The sequence below is a fragment of the Eublepharis macularius genome, chromosome 19 (genome assembly GCF_028583425.1).
Source record: "Eublepharis macularius isolate TG4126 chromosome 19, MPM_Emac_v1.0, whole genome shotgun sequence".
Classification (NCBI taxonomy): domain Eukaryota; kingdom Metazoa; phylum Chordata; class Lepidosauria; order Squamata; family Eublepharidae; genus Eublepharis; species Eublepharis macularius.
The window spans coordinates 23064577-23087572 of NC_072808.1; the positions used below are offsets into that span (position 1 = coordinate 23064577).

A 22996-nucleotide genomic window follows, 5' to 3' on the forward strand; every position below is an offset into this window, starting at 1 on the left:
CATTGGAATATTTATGAGCATTTCACAATGTCACAATAGCTTAGCCATTGGTAAGGTAAAGTTGGCAGACAACAAAAAAAGCCATTTTAAACTAAGTATGAATCTAATGCAGCTAAAGTTGAGTATCTTCTTTGAATTGCTCCAATAAAGCAAAACCCTCCCTGAAAATTTGAAAATTCAATATTCATTAGATTAGGAATTTCAGACTCAGTGGAATTTTGAGAAAGAATTTTGGATTTTTTTTTCTTCACTGGCAGAAGGAATCTGTTAGAATTTAGATTTGTGAGATGGGTTTTGGATTTTTAGAGGACCCTCCTTGCATACTTTAAAATATGATTCCAAAGAAATGAAATGTTTGGGAAAGGGAATGGAAGATTTCACTTTTTGTAGAGGATACAGAAAGGAAAAAACCCTTTCTTGTAATAATGTAATTTTCCAAGCTTACTAGCATTTATCTTGTCGTAATGCATTGTGCTGGGTTCCTGGAAGCAGCATCACTTCCGCGAAGCAGCATCACTTCCGGAAGTGATGTCATCACACATTTCCGGGAGCCCACCTCTCTCTCAGGTCCTGGACCGCCTTTCCTTGCCCACAGACAACTCCCCAACTTAAAACAGCTTCCTACCAACAATGATGCAACATCTTACACAGACCAAGCGCTGCAAGAAATCAAGATGCTGTTTCTGTCTTCACATTATATCAAGCAACTTAATCACTGGACGCAGCATCGTTGCTGCACCACCTTGGGCTCATGCCTCAATGTTATGAGTCAACTGCCTTGCTACTCTCAACGCCGGACCAACAGTCGTCCCTGGACAAAAGAATAAGTGGACATAAATCTGATACTGAAAAAAAACCTCCACAATATTCAGAAGCAAGCAGGGGACATTTTAATCTTCCAAGGTGTTCTGTTGCTGATCTAAAAGTCACAGCTCTCCAAACAAAAAAAAAAAGAACTTCAGGGGAAGGCTTTGGCACGCAACTGCTGAATTAGAATTCATTCAGAAGTTCAAGATGATTTCCCCACCCCAAGGCTAAACACAGTAGGGATTTCTAACTCATTAAACTCTGAAATATCCTAGCTGAATGTACCACTCCAAGGATCAGCTATTTCTGTTGAACCGGTGCCTGATCTCTGTACTTCTGTTAACTAGGTTTAAGTTTTACATATCACTTCTGACCCTGCGGTTTCACAGAACAGATCTAAATCCACGTTTGTCCAACTGGACCAGCTCATCCTGACCCCCTCAGAATGGATTACTTTTTCCATTGGCTCATACTGACTTCTCTCCTAATCCTAATACTAAACCACTCCATCTATTCCAGTCCTAAACCACTCCATCTATTCTGGCCCTTTGACGAAGGCTGATTCCGCACATGTTGGATAATGCACTTTATCAATCGTTTGAGGTGGATTTCTTGTTCCGCGCATGAAAAAATCAGTTCCAAATTATCTACAAAGAGGATAGGAAGTGCATTATCCAACGTGTGTGGAATCAGCCAAAGACTGCCCCCTCCCTGAACGATTTACTACAAGTTTTCCCCCCTCTCTGCTACAATTCACTCGTTCTCTCCGCCCACTCTCACTCCCACCAATTTTAAAGATACCTAGAAAATGATTACATACTCCATTCATTTGATGCAGTGAAGCCTAATTCACAATGCATGTGTTCTTGTATGTACGCCGTTTGAAAGCCACAGTTCCAGGGAACCAGCATCTTTTGACATTCAAAGGGGAGGCAGAAACAAGCCTGTCTCTTACCTTCATGGAAAGCAAGCGCGTGAGGTAGATTTCAGGAATAGCCTTTGCGCGCTCTCGGAGACTGCTGCGCCGCTCCTGTGGCTGCTTTGTGGGCTCAGGCTCCTCAGATGGCTTCACCAGGTGCCAGAGGCGTAGCCCCCCCTCCTCGCCATCTTCTAGCATTGGGGTATCTGCAAAGGATATGGCAGCAGCCATCCAAAGGTGAGCTGCACAGCTGGTGGCCCCAATCCTGGCTACAAACCACTGCTGCTAACAATAAATCACTAAAGTTCCGCCCTTTATTTCAGAGTGCCAGTCTTGTTAAATTTGGGGCCAACTTTCAGGCATTTCTAAAAACATATTCTTGGATGGCAATTAATGTGTCTCTAGTTAAAAACAATAACTTAGCAAAAATTTCTGGCACGCTTTGGAGTTCTCGGCCTATTTAGATATTTTAGTATTTGAGTACAGGAAGGTATGTAGTAGTAGTAGTAGTAGTAGTAGTAGTAGTAGTAATAATAATAATAATAATAATAATAATAATATGTTTATTGCTTTTCCGGCCGAAGCCATAAGCCATACAAACACCAACAAAATATGAACTGTACACTTGAACATACCCAATTCACACAGACATAACTCGTCATTATCACTTTAAACTATCTAAACTCATGAAGATTTTGTTTCTTTATCACCGTGGCTAAAAAGGAAGCAGAGGTTTGATTGTCAGGAAAGTTATCAGACAATAACACTGAGATTGCCCAAGGAAGGAAGGGAAGCTTTTCTTTTAACATAATAGGAATAATAATATGTATAAAATAAAGCGTTTTGGAAATGGAGACATATTTGACGTTCTGGGAGAAACTTCCTCTATCTTACGTAGAATTGCAACTGTAAAAATTCAGAATCGTGTATTTTTTCCATTAATATACTTATTGTAGTAAAGACTGAAATAACAGAAATATGCAGATGATTCTTCAGTTTATTTGGAAAAACAGCCCCCAAAGGTTGCAGCAAAAATTCTGTATCTAAAGATGGAGGTTTGGGTATTCCCCACATAAACTAATATTTTCAAGCATGCAAGTAAAATAATACAGTTAGATGGTCTTTCTCTGATAAGATTGTGAAAGTTATTGAAAGTTGTGTTGGTAAGAAACTATCTGCTTTTCTGCGGTTTCAACAATGTAGACGGAAGTGCGATTTGACTGTGTGAACGCTTGTTTAACCGTATGGAAGAAGTTAAAATCATTGTTGAGTCCTGGTTTCTCTCCGTTAATATCAGTTTTTTATAATGAAGAAATGGGCGATTCTAAACTTTTGGGGGATATGTCATTAATGGCAAAAGGCTAGCTTGACATTTGAGAGCTTTTCCAAAGATGAACAGGTAATGGATAAGATGGAAAGAATAAGAACAGAATTGTATTAATTTCTTCAGAGAAGACATGCTGTAACGGCATTTCACGATAAACATTGCCAGCACTGTTACGAAAAACATCGTATTAGGACTGGTAACTGAAATTTCTAATCTGTATTCATTAATTTTGAAACATATATCCTTATGGAACAATTATTTGTTAAATGTTAATTGTAAAGATTTTTTCCCCCAAAATATTATTCGGCTGGTATCTATCTTTTGAACACCCTGAGCCTGCTGGAAATGTGGGGAGGGCGGAATAAAAATCGAAAATAAATAAATAAAATATATAACTCCACATAAACTGGCTAGGATTTATGATGTACCCACCGATACGTGCTGGAGGTATCAATCTGCTTGTGCAGACTCGTATTATATTTTGCGGGACTACGTCAAGATTCGTAAATTCTCAGGTTCAATACTGAATTTAATATATGATATCACTGGATATCCCTACACATCCAAAAGTGGTTCTACTATGTCCTCACAAAAATATAGTTCATGATCTTGAAATGATTTTGAATATGCTAAATTTCTGCATGCATATGTTCAGTATCTTACTGGAACCATATAAATATACCTGCATATTAAAATTTTGTTATAAAATAACTTATTTTAAAAACTCCCTAAAAAAGACGAGCTTAATGTCTGAAACGTTTTTTGGAAAACTGACTTTTCCCCATTATGTTTAGGAAGAATAAACATGAACAGGGTGCTCAACCACATCTTTATTTTGCATCAATATAGATGACTATTACTTGGATTATTTTGATAATTTCTTTTTAGGAATATATATCCTTACTTTAAACAATGGCAATTACATATTTTGGGAGGATTTAGATACATTTTCCTTGAATTTTTTTTTGTTGGTAGAAATTTAGACAGTATATTAGATCTATTGAAGATAATGTATTACTTCTATTTTATAGTCCAATTGACTCACTGATTTTTGAGGAATTTGGAAAAAATCTTCACAGGGTAGAAGTCTAGGAACTGGAGTAAGTTGCAATTACACAACTAAGCAGAAACTATAATGCAGACTCTAAATCACTCCCAAATACACTGTTTTCCTTCTGGGGAAAGAAATGCAAACAAGCAAAGTTTCTAAGTCCTCATGGTGACAAAGAAAAGCCTAGAAAGTGTACAGTTTCTGCAGAGGGGCTTTCACTGTTCAGAATAAGACCAACTATCTCACTCTGTAGAAGGAATTTCAGCGCATCCCAAAGGTTTACCATTTAACTCCCTCTGGCCCTGCAGATCAGTCCCCATTCCTATATACAGGGCTTTTTTTCAGCTGGAATGCAGTGGAACGGAGTTCCGACACCTCTTGAAAATGGTCACATGGCTGGTGGCCCCGCCCCCTGATCTCCAGACAGAGGGGAGTTTAGGTTAGTTTAGCCATGGCGCGGAGGGCAATCTAAACTCCCCTCTGCCTGGAGATCAGGGGGCGAGGCCACCAGCCATGTGACCATTTTGGCTGAGGGTGATTTAAACTTTAAAAAATTCCTCCCTTGTTCCAGCTGACCCAAACTGACATCATTGTGTGGTCCTGGGAGCGTGCGCACACTTTGTGTGCACACATGTGGTACCAGGGGCACATTGCATGCACACCCACAGGACACTCTGAAGATGCAAAATAGACACACGCACTCCCTAACTGCCCTTGTCCTGCCCCGCCCACCTTTCATAGCCTCCACAGAAACAAGACATGCAACGTCTGCCTCCAACTCCACCAAGTCTCCAGTGAAACGGTACCGTGCCAAGGATTACTCCTGCACGGGCGCAATGCCGGGCCATCCTCAAGTGACAGTGGCCGTGGGCCCATCCCGTGGCCACTGACACCATTTAAAAAGCAGCGCAGTGGCCCTAGGTGCTCATTCCCCCCCGCCCCCGCAATGCTCTTTTTCAAGTGCCGAAATAACAATGGTGGGGCTGTTCTGGCACCTGAAAAGGGAGGGGGGGGGGGAGATAAGAGCTCCCGGAGCCACCTTGCCATGTGTGTGATCCACACTGGGTCCCCGCAGCAATTCTTAAAGAACTAGAACTGCTTATAAACTAGTGTTGATGGCCACAGGATGGACTTGTGGGCACCCTTACTTGTAGTTTGGCCCCCAGCTTTGTCTTCCCCCAAGATCAGCCACTGGCTCCTCCCCACAGTTTCTGCTCCCATCCTCTCTGGGTGCAGCCAGTTGCCATAATCCTTCACTGGCTACAACAAAATGAGTTTCCATGACATATCACAACACACCTACAATGTCCATCATTTGTTCAGCCTGGAGAAAGAGTATCTGCAGCCACACAGGAGAGTTTTTGTAAACGGGAAGTGAATCAGTGTGTCCCCCTTCCCCCCACCCCAACTTTTAAGGCCATAAATGGCTACTGCAGGAATTTGTGGGCGAAAGGGCTAGCAAATGCCATTATTATTTACAAAAGGAATACCACACCATTTCCAAAATCCTGTTTGAGGCAGCGCCCAGCAAAATAATACAAAATTATTAAAAAGATACACACACACACAAGCACTATCAACAATAAAACAAGCCATGAACCAAGCTTAGAGCCTGCTGAGCGTTTGCAAAGTCAGAGCGAAAGAAAATGAGAGAGAGATGGAAGGGCCAGCTTTCCTTATTAATCGCCCCTTTCTAAATCTACCTTCAGCATCAAAGCAATTCTCCCAGCATGTGGATCGGATGAACTTAGAACACCACTAGAACACGACTGGCACAGCTTTTGACCCAAGCCCACGGTACAGGGCTTTTTTTCTGGGAAAAGAGGTGGTGGAACTCAAGACCGCACAATGACGTCACTTTGGGTCAGCTGGAACAAGGGGGGAGTTTTTTAAAGTTTAAATCGCCCTCGGCGAAAATGGTCACATGGCCGGTGGCCCCGCCCTCTGATCTCCAGACAGAGGGGAGTTTAGATTGCCAACCCCACCACTCCAGCTCTAAACTCCCCTCTGTCTGGAGATCAGAGGGCGGGGCCACCGGCCATGTGACCATTTTTAAGAGGTGCCGGAACTCCCTTCCACCGCGTTCCACCTGAAAAAAAGCCCTGGTTGTGCACATGACATGGCAGGTGCTTGGAAATTCCCCTCAGTCGACAGTCAATGACAGATGTGTTCAGCCCTTGGTTTACCCACCAGCTGCAGAAGAGAGGCAAAGAGGAAGATGCAGCAAACAGACACAGGCTGAGGTTGAGAGAGACTAAGACTGACTCACTTTCTCCAGAGAAACAGTTCTGGCCTGTGCCTTGCGAGATGTCATTGTGAAGGCGGGGGATGAGACTGACCGTGGCCCCGTCTGGAACCTAGGAAGAGCAGAAAGCAGACAAGCTGTTAAGAAAAAAAACCCCTCCACTTTTGAGAAAACAAGGAAAAGACTCTTTCTTGGATGCTACAATCACGGAGAGGAAAGAAAAGGGCTTGTAGCTCCAAGCAAAGCTTTCGTTTATTTATCAATGGCATTTTCTACCCACTTTTCTCCCAGTAAGGACTCTATATCTCACTATCCAAATCACCCATGGGATGCAGTAGAGATTTCAGATCACTGTCGGACAGCTGTGGTCAAATGGCTGAAAGTGAACAAACTGAAACCGAACCCAGACAAGACAGAAAGTGATGCTGGTTGGGAAGGCAGAGATCTTGAAGGACATCTTACTCCCCACTTTCAATGCAATTTGCAGACTCAGGGGGCTATACTGAATCCAGCACCACTGCTAGAAGAACAAATTAAGGAGGCTACAAAAACGCTTCCCACAAACTCAGGCTAGCGTCCCTCAACACAGCCAATCAGGCCACCTGGATAAATTGAGACTTGATTACTGCAATGCACTGTATATTGGTCTCCTCTTTAACTTAACTCGGAGACTCCAATCGGTGCAAAACGCTGCAGCTCGGTTATTATCAGGAGCCAAGAAGAGCATGAATATTACTCCCATTCTACAGTCACTCCATTCACTAACTATCAGTTACTGGGCTCAATTTAAGGTATTGGCTATCACCTACAAAGCTCTTCACGGCCTTGGTCCATCATATCTATGGGACCGTCTCTCTCCCTACCACGGGAACTTCATTCATTTGAAGAGGGCCTTCCTTCTGCAGGTGCCACCCTGCACATGGGGAAAATCAACAGCTGCCCGTGAACGGGCATTCTCTGTGGTAGCCCCTGCCCTATGGAATAGTCTACCTGAGGTTACGAAAGCTCCAACTCTCTTGGCTTTCTGAAAATGATGCAAAACTGAATTCTTCAAGAGGGCTTTTTGCTCAGATGGGAGGGCTGCACTGAAAGGAAGTGGTCTCCAGAGATCCATGAGTAAAGGTCTAAAGAGCGACCACAGACATCATTATTATTGCTATAAGTACGATCCTACTGGGTAGTTCCTATGTTGTTTAATGTATCAGTCATGGGATCCGCTTATGCGCCATTTCAACATCGTTAAATCTTCAAACCTCTATTTTCATTCTTTCTTTCTTTCTCTTAAAGTCTTGCAATCTGCATGTATATACCCATTATGTATATATTGATATGTCTTGATATTGACTGTACTGACTCACACTATGTAATCTGCCTTGAGTCTCAGTGAGAAAGGCAAACCATAAATGACGTAAATGAATGAATAAATAAATACAACATTAATTAAAAACAATATACTTTACCTTACAACATCTCAGGACCAATGTGGGAACCTAACTTAGAAATCAATCCATTTAAGCACCTGCTCGTTTATAAGAAAGACCACTTGAACAGTTTGGCCTTGAAACATCATGGAAAGGGTGTGTGTGTGTGTGGGGGGGGGTGCGCTCCTGACGGATTCAGGAAGGCCACTCTGCCAGGCAGAGGGTGTGGCAGAGATCACTCTGGGAGCAGGTCAAAGCCGTCTTCAGCTGCTTGCAAGATGGTCAAGCGATGAACGTGGGACCCCAGCTTTGCTGCTGAGGTCTTCTCCAACTACCTCTGTACCAGTAGGCATGACGTGTCCTCTCTCCACCCTCTCAGAATTGCTTCCCCTCAAGAGACCCAGCATCTCTCGGCGATGGCATCGGTTGGCCCTGGGCTGGTCAAGCCCTCTCTTTGCCCACCTACCTCACATGGCTCTTGTGAGGATAAAATGGGGGAGGGGGGAACTATGCGCCCTGGACTATTTGGAAGAAAAATGGGATAAAAACAGGGCAGACAGATCTAAAAGTTCTCCCCTATTCCTCTCAAACAAGAATTAGAACACAGGGTTCTTACACGCCACACCTTGTAATGTTGTAGGGTGTTGAGTTTCTTCCACTGGTTCTGCGTGATGGAGGTCAGATCCTCGTCAGAGAGCGTCAAATGGCCAGCAACCCCCGACCGCCACTCTGAGGAAAGGAATGGGACTACGTGAGAGTTTCTTACACGCTTTCCTCCCCCTGCCCTACATTTCTACAGGGAGCCAGAGTCACCCCTTGCTGCAGCCTCTCTGTGCTCATGATGAGGCGAGCACCCTCAAGCGGCTTTTATTCCTTCCTGTCGCCAGCAAGACCCCTAAGACCGCAGAAGGGGCGGAGAAGTCTCCTTACCCAAGTCGAGGGAGTGCACGGAGGGGCGCTCAGAGAAAGGCACCCCCTTGTAGACCTGGTCCACAATCTTCTCCTTCACCTGGGTGATGGTGTCTGTGTCGAGGACCCGGGCTGGGATCCGCTGGGTCTCGCTGCCACCGTGGCCACCCCCCCGCACCAAGACGGTCAGGGTGAGGGGGCGGAACTCCACATCTTCTCGTAGTAGGCGACTGTCGTTCAACGTCCGCTTGGCCTTGCCCGACACAGCATCCACTGGGCCTTTGTCCACCTGGTACTTGATGGCACGGAACAGCATGTACAGGGGCTCACCAGCCACCTCCTTCAGCAAGGAAGGGAGAGAGAATGAATGAATGAATGAATGAATGAATGAATGAATGGAGCTTGGGTTGCCACTGTGATGTCTCTGCTACACACCCATTCTCTCACCTGCATCCAGTCCATCAGGTGACGAGAAGGACTCCAAAGACTGAAGTTCCAAAACCTGACTCATATTTTTCAGCCACTCAAAGTGTAGAAAAAGCACAGCAGGAGATAGCACGTACTTTGGTGTAGTGGTTAAGAGCACGGGACTGTAATCTGGAGAGCCGGGTTTGATTCCCCACTCCTCCACTTGAAGCCAGCTGGGTGACCTTGGGCTAGTCACAGCTCTCTCAGAGCTCTCTCAGCCCCACCCACCTCACAGGGTGATTGTTGTGGGGTAATAATAGCATACTTTGTAAACTGCTCTGAGTGGGCATTAAGTTGTCCTGAAGGGCGGTATATAAATTGAACGTTGTTGTTGTTGTTATTACTTAATTGGGCTCTCAAGGAAACTATTTTTTGAAAAGCACGAAAGAAATCCAGCCATTTCTAGTCCTAATGGCTGCAAAGACATGCTGGAAACGGAATTTGAGATACCTTGGCTCAGATTTCTTTTTAAAGGACAAGTCCACACAATATCAATGATACCACCTTTCGTCGTAGTCTGCTACTCAGGAGAGGGAGAGAAAAAATTCACCTGTAGCAATGCAAGGAAAGGGTTTTGCCTTCCCTCTACTTCCTGTGTAAAAGCTAGTACTAAGAAGCAGCAAAAGAATGGATGGATCAAATTAAGAAAAACCAAGAAACAGCTGGAGCGGTCAGAAGGGGCTTTGCAGACCACCCAATAGAACGCAGGTCAGTAACAAGAGGCCAAGGTTAGGAACAGGGGCCCCAGCACCTTGGCTGGCCTCAGAAGGCAGCACGTAGGGGTGGGGTGGGTTGACCAGCAAGTGCAACAGAGTGGGAGACAGACAGCTCAGGCACCTGGGGATTTCCTTCTGCACAAGCCCCAGGATGGTGCCCGCTGTGCCCATGCCAACACAAGTGGGGGTTTTCTGCCTCCATCAACAAGAGGCCAATCTTGGGGTGACACAGCTTTGAGAACAGTCTCGGTAATAAGGATGACAATAGCAGCATCACAACCGTATTAACAAAAACACTCGACACGACCAGAACTCAGTCTACAAATACACAACTCGCCTCATAGATGCGAGATACAAAAACTTAGGTACAGTTTCGATAACTTTTTGGTTCCGAGTAGCCAATAGGAAGATCACTTTACATTTATCAGCTTTTCCAATTTGCTCTCTCAGCAGGGGATCAATGAGTGTGGGATGTATATCACAGTAATAAGTACAATACAAAAAAACATGTTCCAGGGTTTCTATGTCTCGCTGAGCACAAGTGCATAACCTGTTAGCATGTGGCGTTTTATGAAATCTCCCATAAAGTATCGCAGAAGGCAGCACATTAAACCGAGCTAACGAACAAGCTCTGCGATAATGTGAGGCCACTAAACAAGTGAGATATTCTGCCCTATACCCATGGGGTAAAACCCCCAAACCCAGGGGTGAACATCTGCCTATTGCAAGACTCCTGAGATTCTGCATCTCGATGTCAAGGAGTCTTTGAGGATGACAATACAGGAAGTGACTGGAGAAAAATGTTCATGGTTTGTTCACAACCCCAACAGTGTGCAAGGCAGGCCCCTTTCCCAGCCCCCTGCCCGCTTCCTATTAACCACACAAACACACTCTCTTGCCTTTGAGCTGGAATAGACAATCCAAACACGCCACAAAAAACTCACCCTGAGATAGGAGTAGAGGCAGATGGACATCCAGTTGGTCAGGAGTTTCTCTACCATGGTCTCCGTCCTGCAGAACAGGCAAGGGACCAAGAAAAACACTTAGAGCCATTTCCCACCCTTCCTCCCACTAAGCATTACCATCAGCAACTGGGGACTGCAGCCGTGGGCTTCGGGACACGGCAGGCTACATATCAGGGGTGCCAACTTTGAAACCAGACATTTTGGGCACCCAAGGCTAAATGCCAAGGGACCTCTCCCCATTAGAGGAACAAACCATGTGCACAAAGAAAGAGATTAAGGGCACTGTGCTTTTGAACACACACAGAGTGCTTCACCCTTCTGATAGCAAAGTCACTTCTGCCGAGAAGCAATAAATCCAAATGAGATTTCAAATCAGAACAGAGCAGCAAAAGGGACGAAGAGGCCAGCAGCACCTTAAAAACTAAATGTATTGTCTTTGTTATTTGAGATATTCCAACTCAGACCTTAATTAGTCTGGGGATGTACATGCACCAACAGCGAGAACACATTATCTGGCATTATGTCCTCTTGTTCTGGGAACCAGCTAGGAGGATCAATTCTAGCTAAGAGCCAAGCTACAAGTGAGGAATTACACTTGAATGGCAAGTGAACAGACTCACGTAGTGGTCAAGTGGAGCGCAAGTGAATGGCAAGTGAACAGGGAGGAAGACACGTGAGTCTGTTCACTTGCCATTCAAGTGTAATTCCTTACTTGTAGCTTGGCTCTAAGAGACTAACATTTGGGCCAGCAGGCAAGCCAAATTTCAATGCAGCCACAAGGGGGCAGAACCATATATTGGAGGCTTAATGGAATACCACATCCACAAACCTTCAGACACAAAAACGGGCACAGTTCTGTACCAGCAGCTGGGACTTACCTGCGGAGCATGAGCTTGGGGTTGCGGGCAACACAGTGGGCAGCAAGATCACTTAGCAGGGTCTGCATGATGTCCGTTAGGTACTCCAGACGCCCGTGAAGCGCCAAGGAGAGCAGTGAAGCTGCATGGCACCTGTCCCGCTGGGAGAATGTAGGTTGGGACTCCAGTGTCCGGATTAACTGGAAGGGATAAGGAAAAACCATCAAACTCAGTGGCTACTCTCCAATATATCCTTCCCATGCCCCCCTTTTTCCAGTCCTGGAAACCCAGAGGTTCGAGTGGCCGATCTGTGTCCCCAGCCGTCCACATGGCCAAGTAAAATACTTGCTGGAGATAAAGAGAACAGGCTGGAGAAGTCACAAGTTCTTTCCTCTCCTGCTTCATCTGGAAATTTTAGAGTAACAGAACTGATCTCCTGATTGTACCTTGGAACTCTACCACCCCACCACCTCGCACACAAAGATTGTTGCCAGTCTACAGCTCTGGATTTCTCTGTTTACAGGGGGCGCAGAGGCAGACTGGCCCCCCACTTCCCTAACCCACTTCTCCAGAGTGCCCACCGTAAGTAGGAAAACTTTGCTGTTCAGCAGATTGGAGAGCTGGCTCAGGCCCTGCTCCACCGTGGTGCGGCGTCCCTCAGGCAGCTCCAGTCCCCGCCGTAAGAGGGCACCCCCCTGGCCAGGGAAGAAGACACGCTGGACGTAGGTGTTGTAGTCCAGAAACGGGATCCCAGACCCCTCAAGCTCCCCACTTAGGTCGGTCATTTCTGTCATTAGGTCTGAAGGAGGCGGGAGGGTGTATGGGAGGGGAAGAAGGGAAAAAATGTGAATTTTCAGACTTTTGCCTCAGTAAAAATAGCTCCCCTAGTGATGGAATCCCACACCCAAGGTCAGCTGCATCCAACCAACCTAAACTTCCCTGTCTGGAGTTCTCCAAGTTTCTCCCTTCCAACAGCCTCACCTCTGAGAAGCTTTCGCTGACATTAACCCAACTTTTCTTCTTTTAATGATCTTGGCCTGTTTTTATGTTCATGCTGCTGGTTTTGACTGTTATTTTACTTCAGGGCGACCGAATTGTTTTAACAACTCATTGTTTTAAAATGGTATTGATTATTTCTTTTGTTTCTGTAAGCCACCTTGGGCAGATATCTGGAAAGCCGGGTTATAAACGGGCTCCATAAATAAATATATGGTGGAAAAAGCTTCACCTGCTAAACCGCACTGTGCCAGGCTATGCTGTGAAGAGCACAAAAATGGTGGCAAATTTGCTTCTTCATCCAATTCTTCCTCCCAAACACGCAACTCCAGCCCCACCATGCTAAGAGATGGATTTTCCTAGTCAGCCGCAATTTCTGAAAGGCTTTCACTCTGAAGTCCCCCACGCGGCCCCAACCTTCCAGATTTTTTTTTACTGCTTTCCGGGAACTTGGAGTAAACTTCCTATAGCTTCAATTCCTCCCATGACCATCAAGCAGGTCAGAGACCTCTCTGAATTAAATTGTTCTCTAGACAACATAGATCAGTTCCCCTGGAGAAAAATGGCTGCTTTGGAGGGTGGCCTCCCCCAGGCTACATTCCCCAAATCTCCAGGGCTTTACCAAGAGTTGGCAACCCTTCCTGTGACCCATATGGAAATTGACCATCTCCCGCAGTGCCAATGTAACCCCCCTCCACATACACACAAAAGAAATGTTTTTGTGGGGGAATTCCCCCCAACTAGCACATGAGGACTTAAAAAAAATTCTCAGAAAAATTGGGAAATTTGGGGGACCACAGAGAAAGAAACGCCTATGAAATATTTGCCTTTTTGGAGTGAGTGAAACACAACACAATTGTTGTGTGGTTTCTCTGTTGAATGTAGGGGGTCTTAGTGGATCTGGAGGCAATCTTTACCTGGCGAATGCACTATTCAAGGGGAGCTGGTAGGGATGGGCGTGGGCCAGTATCTGGCAAGGATGCTGCCTGGCTCATCTCTGTAGCACCCTGAGAGCTGATGACGCAGGGGCCTCCAGTCTCCCCACTTCTTTGCTAATACTGTGCAATGCCAGATTGCCAAGGCACAAAACTGTACGCCTCGCTGGGATGTTACAGGAAGAGGGAATTGACCTGGCTTCCATTACAAAGCTGTGGTTGGAAGAAAATGATGTGTTGTGTCTATCCCAACTAACGCTGCCTGGTTATGCGGTCTTCCTCCAACCCCACACAAGTGGTGGGGAAAGTGGAGTTGCTATTATTCTCCTCGAGTGCTTTAACATCTGTGGAAAGTGCCGTCCGGTCATAGCTGACTCATGACGACCCCTGGTGGGGATTTCCTGGCAAGAGACTAACAGAGGTGGCTTGCCATTGCCTGCCTCTGCAATTCTGGTCTTTGTTGGAGATCTCCCATCCAATTACTAACCGAGGCCAACCCTGCTTAGCTTCTGAGATTTGACGAGATCAGGCTCACTTGGGGCATCCAGGTCAGGGCCCTTTAACTTCTACAGACTTCCAATATAAGCTATAGCTGGCATTGACTGCATGCTCCTTAGATTGGGGTCTAAGGATAGATTAGGTATTCTACTTGTATACCAAACCAAAGTTTCCCAGTGGGCACACTCCCTGAGATGGCACAGGTGCTCTCGTAAGTGATGTTGGATACATGTAGACTGATTATTCTGGGGATTTCAACATCCATGCCAACTGCTCTACATCAGGACGGGCCCAGGAATATATAGCTTCCCGGGCAGCCCTGAGCCTCTCTCCGATTGTGACGGGCCCCACACATGAAAGAGGCTACACTTTGGACTTACACTGATCCTTTGAGGGGAGGTCTTATTTCAGGACTGGAAATTTGGCCTGAACCACGGTCTGACCATTATCTACCGAAGGTAAGAGGCATGGCTCCGGTATGGTATGGCTCTGACACCCCGCCGAAAGAGGTTAAAATGGTCAGCCCACAGAGGCTCATAGATCCTTCCAGATTCCAAAATGCTCTGGGATATTTTAGGATTTCAAACACATTCTCTGTTGAGGATGTGGTAGGAGCTCTGAATGTGAGGCTGCTGCTAAGATTGCTCATCAACGTCTCCCCCCCTTGGGGCAGAAGCCAGCCCATGAAGTTGGGTGGCCTAAAAAGGGCTGGAAGATGTCTAGAAAGACCCTGTAAGGAAACGTGTACTAGCGGAAGAACTATGAAGAGGTGGTGATGGAGGCAAAGGAACATGATTTCTCTGCAACCGTTGCGTCACCTGGTTCACAACATCCCATTGTTTCAAGCATCTTGGCATCTTCTAACTCCAAATTCTGAACCTTTACTGGCTTAGGGACAGTCAGCTGAGACACCTTTGCAAAGGTTTTTTCTGCTGATAAAATAGCACGAATAGGTGCTGGTCTGGATGCCAGCTGTAATCCAGGTGACATGGAAGAAATGTTGAATACACCCTCTAGTCTGCTTATGACCGTTTTGACCCAATTACAATGAGAGATATTGACAGCATCCTGGTATCTGTGAAGGCCGTTACTTGTGCACTGAATCCTTTGCTTATCTTGGCTGCTAAAATCAAGTAAAGACCACCAGAGGGACTGTCTCTCCCAGTATGTGCCCTGGAGAGCGCTTCGTTCAGCGGGTAAGATCCCTAGCCCTAGGGAGGCTCGGTCGGCCTCGACCAGGGCCAGGGCCTTTTCGGTCCTGGCCCCAACCTGGTGGAACTCTCTGTCGGAGGACACCCGGGCCTACCAGGATCTTGTATCATTTCGGTGGGCCTGCAAGACGGAGATGTTCCACCAGGCTTATGGTTGAGGCCAGTGTCAGGACCATCATCGAGCCTCCCACTGGTCTCCGGTATTCGAGTACAGCTTCGTGTGTCTGCCTGTCTCCTCTTTGTATGCTGGGGAAAGGAATGTGTAGCCAACCATCTGAGGTTTTTGTATGTATATGATTTTGACTGCTGAATGTTATTGTAAAATTTGCTATGCAATTGAATTTTATGATTGTTGTACCCTGTCCTGAGCCCGCTTGTGGAGAGGGTGGGTTAAATACCGAATAAACTAAACTAAACTAAAAATGAGCCCTTGGTGTCTGTCATAAGTCAGTCACTAACTCAAGGTTCGTTCCCTTGGCACTACTTCAAAAACCATCTCTAGACAGACCCAGATGCCAGCTCTGCCCTCATATCTACCCAGGAAATACAATTACAGGACCCAATGGCATCAACTACACTGTCTCTGGCTCATCCTCCAATGTGATATATGCCCTCATGTGCCAACCATGTCCATCTGCTCTGTACACTGGACAAACCAGCCAACCTCTGCACAAAAGAATAAATGGACATAAATCTGACATTAGAAACGGCAATGTCCAGAAACCAGTGGGAGAACACTTCAATCTACCAGAACATTCCATCAAGGACTTAAAGGTCACCGTAGTTCAACAGAAACCTTTCAGAAACAGAATCCAAGGGGAAGATGCTGAATTGGAATTCATATGTAAATTTGACTCAGTCAGGCTGGGATTGAATAGAGACTATGAATGGTTATCTCATTATCAGCAGTAACTGACTTCCTTAACCAGGGCTTTTTTTCAGGGGGAACGTGGGGGAACGGAATTCCGGAACCTCTTGAAAATGGTCACATGGCTGGTGGCCCCGCCCCCTGATCTCCAGACAGAGGGGAGTTTCGATTGCCCTCCGCGCCACCAAGCGGCACGGAGGGCAATCTCAACTCCCCTCTGCCTGGAGATCAGGGGGCGGGGCCACCAGCCATGTGACCATTTTCTCTGAGGGCAACCCACTGAGTTTCACCACCTCTTTTCCCAGAAAAAAGCCCTGTCCTTAACAGAAGCAAACTGATCTCCGTATCAGAAGCTACTGTTTGCATCTACTCTGCCCTCCCTTCTCCACCTATATATCTGACCAGTTTCTTCTTGCCCTCCATGCATCTGACGAAGAGAACTGTGACACTGAGAGATCTCTGTCTTTTGGTGCTACACCTCTGAAGATGCCAGCCACAGCTGCTGGCGAAACGTCAGGAACTACAATGCCAAGACCATGGCAATACAGCCCGGAAAACCCACAACATCGTTTTCTGGCTGTGAAAGCCTTCGACAATACATTGAAGAGAACTGTGATTCTCAAAAGCTTATGCTACAGTAAAGTTGGTTAGTCTTAAAGGTGCTACTGGACTCTTTTCGATTTTGCTACTACAGACTAACACGGCTAACTCCTCTGCAAAAATGATGTGGGCTCTAATCTGCCATTTTTAGCAAATCGTCCCTTTCCTGATCGAGGGAGCAGCAGCAGACCAGCTCCAGGCCTTCTTGGATAACTCTGGTGCTCTGGACCCTTTTCAGTCTGGTTTCAGGCCGGGCTGTGAATGGAGACGGCTCTGGAGGCTTTAATTGAGGACCTCCTTCTGAATATAGACAAAGGCCAGGCTTCTTTGCTGCTCCTCCTGAATCTATCGGTAGCCTTCGATACTGTAGGCCACGCCATCCTGTTCAGGCATTTGGAGACATTATCAGGAGAGGTGACTTAGACTGTATTACATCATTTCTCACGGAGCGGACTCGGAGGGTTGCAGAGTGGGAATAATCTTGCCGAGTTCCACCCAGTGCAATCCTACCCCCGTATTATTCAATCTCTATGTAAAGCCTTTAGGAGAAATCATTTGTAGTTACAGAATTGAATGTCATCAATATGCGGGTGACACTCCGCTCTACATCTCGCTATCCCAGTTCCTGGGTGATGCGATAGAGGTCTCGAGCCGCAGCCTGACTGCTGTGCTCAAATGACTGAAGATGAACGAACAGAAACTGAACCCAGAAAAGACGAGACAGGAGTGATGCTGGCTGGGAAGGCAGAGGTCTTGAAGGACCCTGTGCGCCACACTTGCAGACTCGGTAAAGAGCCTTGGGGTTATAGTGGATCCGGCACTACTGCCAGAGAAGCAAGTTAATTCAGGAAGTAGAATAAATACCTTCAACATTTGGGTTTTCTCTCTCTCTCTAATGGCAAAAATGAACTTGTGCCATGGTAGAATAGGGTGCAACAGTTTGCAACTCTCCCGAGTACTGGGTATACTTGCAATTTTTCTTTCATAAAACAAAATCATTTTTATACTTTAAAACCCCATAAAAATGCGAAACAATACAATTTTATACGTTAACTACAAATTATTCATTTTATATGTTGAACCAGTAAAAGTAGTCTAGGAGTGACAATGAAGTCGGTACTACATATAATTCAATTTCCCCTCAAATTTGTTTTTTTTCCCCCAAGAGGAAAAAAAGCTGGGTTTTCTCTGCACTGCAGCTCTGGAATTTCTGGAATTTTTACATCTCCATTCAGTGCCTCTGGCAGCTTCTAGGCCCCTGCTTGTCAAGGAATGTATGCACAGAGGTACACTTTCTCACGGCACAAAGAAAAGTGAGTCATGCGGGGATATACTATACTCTCCCTCCTCTTTCCTCCTACCTCACTGTGTTCTTTTCCGATGTTTGATAGCAAAGTACTTCCTTGTTGACCAACTCAATGAAAATATGAGAGTATTTTCATATCTTGGTAGCCATGAGAAGACAAAAGGCTACACTGGACGTGGCAGTTACAGGTATCAACTTCCTGCTCCAAGGCACAGCCTTCCATATTCTCTCAGTCCACAACTGCAAATATTAGGCAGGGCTCCACTACACATTAAGGTTTCTTCTTGTTAAACAACTCTTTTTTTCTTTTGGAAATGCAGCAATTTACCAAAGAGAAGGACAGAGTGGGGAAAGGGAACAAAATGAAATCATTTCCTTCCCTGCCATCAATGGTGGAAAAAACCCTCCCCGCTGCTTTTATCCTTGCTGGGGAAAACTTGCATGCACCCAACCCCCGCTAAGGTGTAAACACAGCTTGTGGGCGGCTTTTTCCAGGAAAACAAGGACAAGGAAGGAAAGGGTTAAACGTTCCTCATCTTTCCACACCACTCTTCTCCTTGATAAAGCAACCCCCTAAGGCTTCATTTGCACAAGACAGTAGTTTGAGAAAAAAAGGAAAATAAGAAATTGTAACAAGTCGTTGAGACCTGAGTGTATGAGTCTGTGGAGGACAGTACTGCCTCCAAATTCAGACGCAAGTTCTGGCACGATCCACGGGGCCCTTGCTGATACGCAGTAACATTTTGCATTCAGAAACAGCTGCAGTCTCAGGCATGCTTCTTGCCTCTCCCTCCGCCCCATATTACCCCTCTGCCCCATCCCCCTGGTGGTCCAGAACCCTCCTCCTCCACCTGCGCGAATGCATTTCCATACCGGTGAATTCCTTGCGGCACTGGTCTCCCACGCTGATCTCCAGGTTCTCAAGCTGCACCAGAACTTTCTTGTAATCTCGCAGGGCTTGTTTGCTCTTCCGTCTGGCAGGGTGGGACACAGACAACTAGTTTCAAAGGGGCAAAGGCAGGTCCAAAAAAGGAGCACCTCCCTCCGCCCCAAATATGTCCATGTTTACCTGTACATTAGGATGAGAAGCAGCACCACAAAAGCCAACAGTGCTGCGCCCACCCCCAGCCCAATCTGGGCTTCAGGGGGAAAGCGGGACGGCGGCTCCGTGTCATAGCGAACGCGGCCAAGATCCAGCCGCAGGTTTCCCATCTGCACCTGTAAGATCAAGGCGATGCAGAAGGCTGATTCCAGAAGGGGGTGGGCTCTTATGCCCAACACAAGAAACAGTTTCATGCTTTTTTAGAAAACGGAGAGAAGCCCTGCAGCATAAGTTTCGGTGAGCCAGAATCCACTCCGTCTGGCACGTAAAGCAGCCCCCTCAGCCAAGTCAGAAAGATTTCTCAGCTGTCTTTTCTCCCCCTTAGATCACCAGCGATTCCCAATCCCTGGTCGTTGTAGGAAGGAGAGGTCCCAGGAGGAGACCCCCCTTGCAGGGCACCTTTCCTCTCGGGGTGATGACAAAGAAGGCTGCAGGTGGGTGGGCAAGGAGCCGGAGGCCAGGACGGCAGGCTCAGTCTGCAGGGGAGGGCGGGGGGACAAGAGCGCCCAAAGTTTAAAACCAAGAGACACCCGTCCTTCCCCTGAAGAGAAATGCCTGCACCAGTGGCTCTCTCGCCTGCTCGCAGATTTCCAGTCCACCCTTGTGTCTTCTGCAAAGTGCCGCTGAATTCCGACCCATCATTTCGGACGGACTTCTGCACAGCACATGTGAGCAGAAAATTTGGGACATTACACTAAACAATTAAATTTGATCCAGATCTAACACAGGTGTGTGTGTGGGGGGTGGATATTACTGGGGGTGGGGAATACAGTTCTACTTCTGTTCTACTTCTTAGGTATTAGTTCATCCAGACTCAGCCCAAACACACACCTTTTTTTTTTAAGAAATAGCAAATGAAGGCCTCTCAGTTTCAAGGCTTCTCAGGGAAGGGGTGGACTCCACGGCCTCCTATGAAGCACTATTGTGGCACCCGCTAGATAGGGTTGGGCCTGGAGGCCTCTCTCATCCAAACGCCTCCAGAACAGCTCAGACCCCACAAATGACTCACAAGCACAAAGGTAAACACAGCAGTTCTTGAAGTGTTTTGTTGATGGGAACTGCCTGGTGATCTTTGTGCTCCATGGTTGTTAGCTGAGGACGCCACACGCGGCTCTCTACTTCTCTTCATTTAGTCCTCACAACAGTCCTGTGAGGCCAGTTGGGCCAATCACTCTGTTCCAACCCTAAGGTAACCCACTGAATTCCCCTGGAACAGCAGGGCTTTGGATGCTGGTTTTCCTAAGGCCTTGTCCCACTTTCTAATGACTACACTATCCTGACTCCTGAGACACTTAGGGAAGAGGCTGCGGGGGGGGGGGGGTCCGTCTTCCTTTGCCATTTTAGAGATGACACCTTGACTGCTCTGACCTCCTCCTCCCCCCTATCCTTCTCAGCCAAGTTTTGGCTGCGCACTTAAGGAAAGACTAAAATGTGGAAGAATAAGGAAGAACGACATTGCCAGCTCCACCTCCAAGCCCCCCAGGTTCAAGAACCTGGAAAAGGGGGGAAATGCATATCTGGCTTTAACTATGGCTCTGTACTCCCAATACAGGCATTTGATGTCAGGCTTAATCACATATGCTTTGTTTCAGTAACATTTCATCTCTATGTTTGGATTTATGCTGGTTTTCAAATTGCTGCAACCCATACATCGAATGCCCCAGCTGTTGATCATATTGACAGGTACCATGTAATCTGCCCCGTGCCTTAGTGAGAAAGGCAGACAACAAATAAATAAAATACACTTGGAAGAGTTGTAAAAGGAACCACTGTAGTGTGGTAAATCCACACTACAGAGTCAACCTGGTTTAATAATAAATTCATGCCCAGAAGGGGAAGGGTCATTTTGCAAGGGGCTCTCGGGATCTTTAAGGGGATCCCCACCAGACTGAAATTCCCAGGATCCCACGGAGGAAGTCATAAGTTAAAACTGTTATAAAAACTACTGTAAACTTATTGTGAGGATCAGCAACCAGTTTGGAGGTTTTATGGGTGGAGTGGGAATTCTAATCTGTAGTTGTGATTGCGAATACAAAATCCTTTGTAATTATGCAAAGTAGAAGGGCGTGCAATCAGTTTGGCTAATCCTCCTAGAGTTGCCTAACAGGAGAGAGTTTTTTATTGCAAAAGAGCCTCCAGTGTGCTGGGGAGAAGGAATGGGGCCAGGGCTGCTGGTTTCTGTGTACACGCATTTGCCTTTCCACCCTCTTGGTCTTTGAACTCACAATGAACTCTGGCAGCACAGAAGAAGCATTAAGTGGCTGTGGGGGCTGCAGGGGGGGCTCACAGTATAAATGGGTCAAGGTCAGGGTCTTGACGGTGCAGATGCTGTTGCCAATAGTGACTGTGACTTCCTCCTTGCTGATGCCGAGGTTCAAGCCTTCTCCCTACAGGGGCACAGAAAGGAAGAGCAGTGAGGCACTGGCAGTTCTGCGGGGCGGCCCTTTCCGGACGGACGCTGTGCTGTAGGGAAGTCCGAGGATCACAGTACCCATGTAGCACACCTGGGCCACTGCTTCTCTCTCTCTCTCTCTCTCTCTGTTTAAAATCAGACCATTCAAGTCCATGTAAGAATACTGCTCCTGATATCTAAAGAATTACCTAAAACAAATCCTGAAGTCAGTTTTCTCTCTGAATCAAGATCAGAAGCACATCTGTGATTTTAGAAAAACTTGCATAACTTCGTTCTCAGAACAATGGGCTGTCACCGTCCTGGCTCCTGCAGGGCAGCTCACTAAAGGGAGCAGGAAATTTATCCAGAGCACAAAACCAGCCAGAGAAGCAGTTGGGTCTTTGGATGATCAGGGAATAAAATGACCGGTAAAGGAAGGTGGGGAGACAGCTGAGAAGCTCAATGAATTCTTGGCATGGGTGTTTACCCTGTAAAGTGTGGGGCATGTATCCAGGTCACAGCAACTATCCTCAGGAACCAAGTCTGAAGAACTGGGTTAAACTGAGATAACAAGAGATGAAGTTCTAGACCTACTGCAGACATTAATACCCAATAAGTCTCCATGCCCTGAAGGCATACATCCAAGAGTCCTTAGAGAACACAAATGCAAAATTGCTGATCTATTAACCCATATATGTAACTTATCACTAAAAGCAGCCATTGTATCAGAAGACTGAGGAGTATCAAGTCTAAAAATTTTAAAAAGGAGACCAGAGGGGAACCAGCAAATTACAGGCCAGTTAGCCTAACATTCGTCCCAGGCAAATTGGTAGAAACTGTAATCAGAGAGAGAATTTTGAGGCATATAAAGGAACAGAGTTTGCTGAGGGAGGTGTTTGCAGAGTTTCCCAAACACCTTCCCCCTTTGCCCTAAAGACCCACCCTGCCCACTCCCTTCTTTCCAGCAAAGAGCGATCAGGTCTAAAAGATTCCCCTCCCCTCCGCTCCCATCGGGCTTTTTCGTTCACCTTAATGCAGCTGGGCTTCTGCTACTGCCCTGCCCGCTACTCACCTCTATGTCCAAGACATTGCCAGCTTTCAGCGTGAAGGGGCGTCCAGCAGAGTCCCGGCCGGGCCAGCGCAGCTGAGGATTGGGCTTGTAGGCGAACTCTTGGCCTCCGCTGGCATTGCTGAAGGGGATGTGGAGCCCGTCCAGCTCGAAACGGAGGTGGCGCAAGCGGGCAGTGGGTGGCACAGCAGGTGACGGGCAGAGGAGGAGAGTGGATGAATTGGCACAGCAAGGTTCCCAGCACTGAGGGGTCAGGAAGGACAGGGCTGTTTGTTCAGAGGGGGAAGAGGGGCAGAAAGGCAGCTGCTCTCCGAGCTGCAAACAGTCCCTTCCC

The 22996-nt window shown here is 46.6% G+C and overlaps 1 protein-coding gene across 1 annotated transcript in view; it reads right to left on the reverse strand.

The window, feature by feature from the left end:
• Positions 1 to 22996, reverse strand: part of PLXNB3 (plexin B3) — a 72581-nt gene that overhangs the window by 16473 nt on the left and 33112 nt on the right. Inside the window, exons 19-29 of the mRNA XM_055003342.1 lie at positions 22666 to 22905; positions 21427 to 21588; positions 19169 to 19317; positions 18973 to 19073; positions 12267 to 12484; positions 11707 to 11885; positions 10808 to 10874; positions 8701 to 9019; positions 8396 to 8499; positions 6374 to 6461; positions 1763 to 1932 (exon numbers count right to left, since the gene is read on the reverse strand). Of these exons, the coding sequence (XP_054859317.1) occupies positions 1763 to 1932; positions 6374 to 6461; positions 8396 to 8499; positions 8701 to 9019; positions 10808 to 10874; positions 11707 to 11885; positions 12267 to 12484; positions 18973 to 19073; positions 19169 to 19317; positions 21427 to 21588; positions 22666 to 22905 (1797 nt within the window). The remainder of the gene's footprint in view (positions 1 to 1762; positions 1933 to 6373; positions 6462 to 8395; positions 8500 to 8700; positions 9020 to 10807; positions 10875 to 11706; positions 11886 to 12266; positions 12485 to 18972; positions 19074 to 19168; positions 19318 to 21426; positions 21589 to 22665; positions 22906 to 22996) is intronic.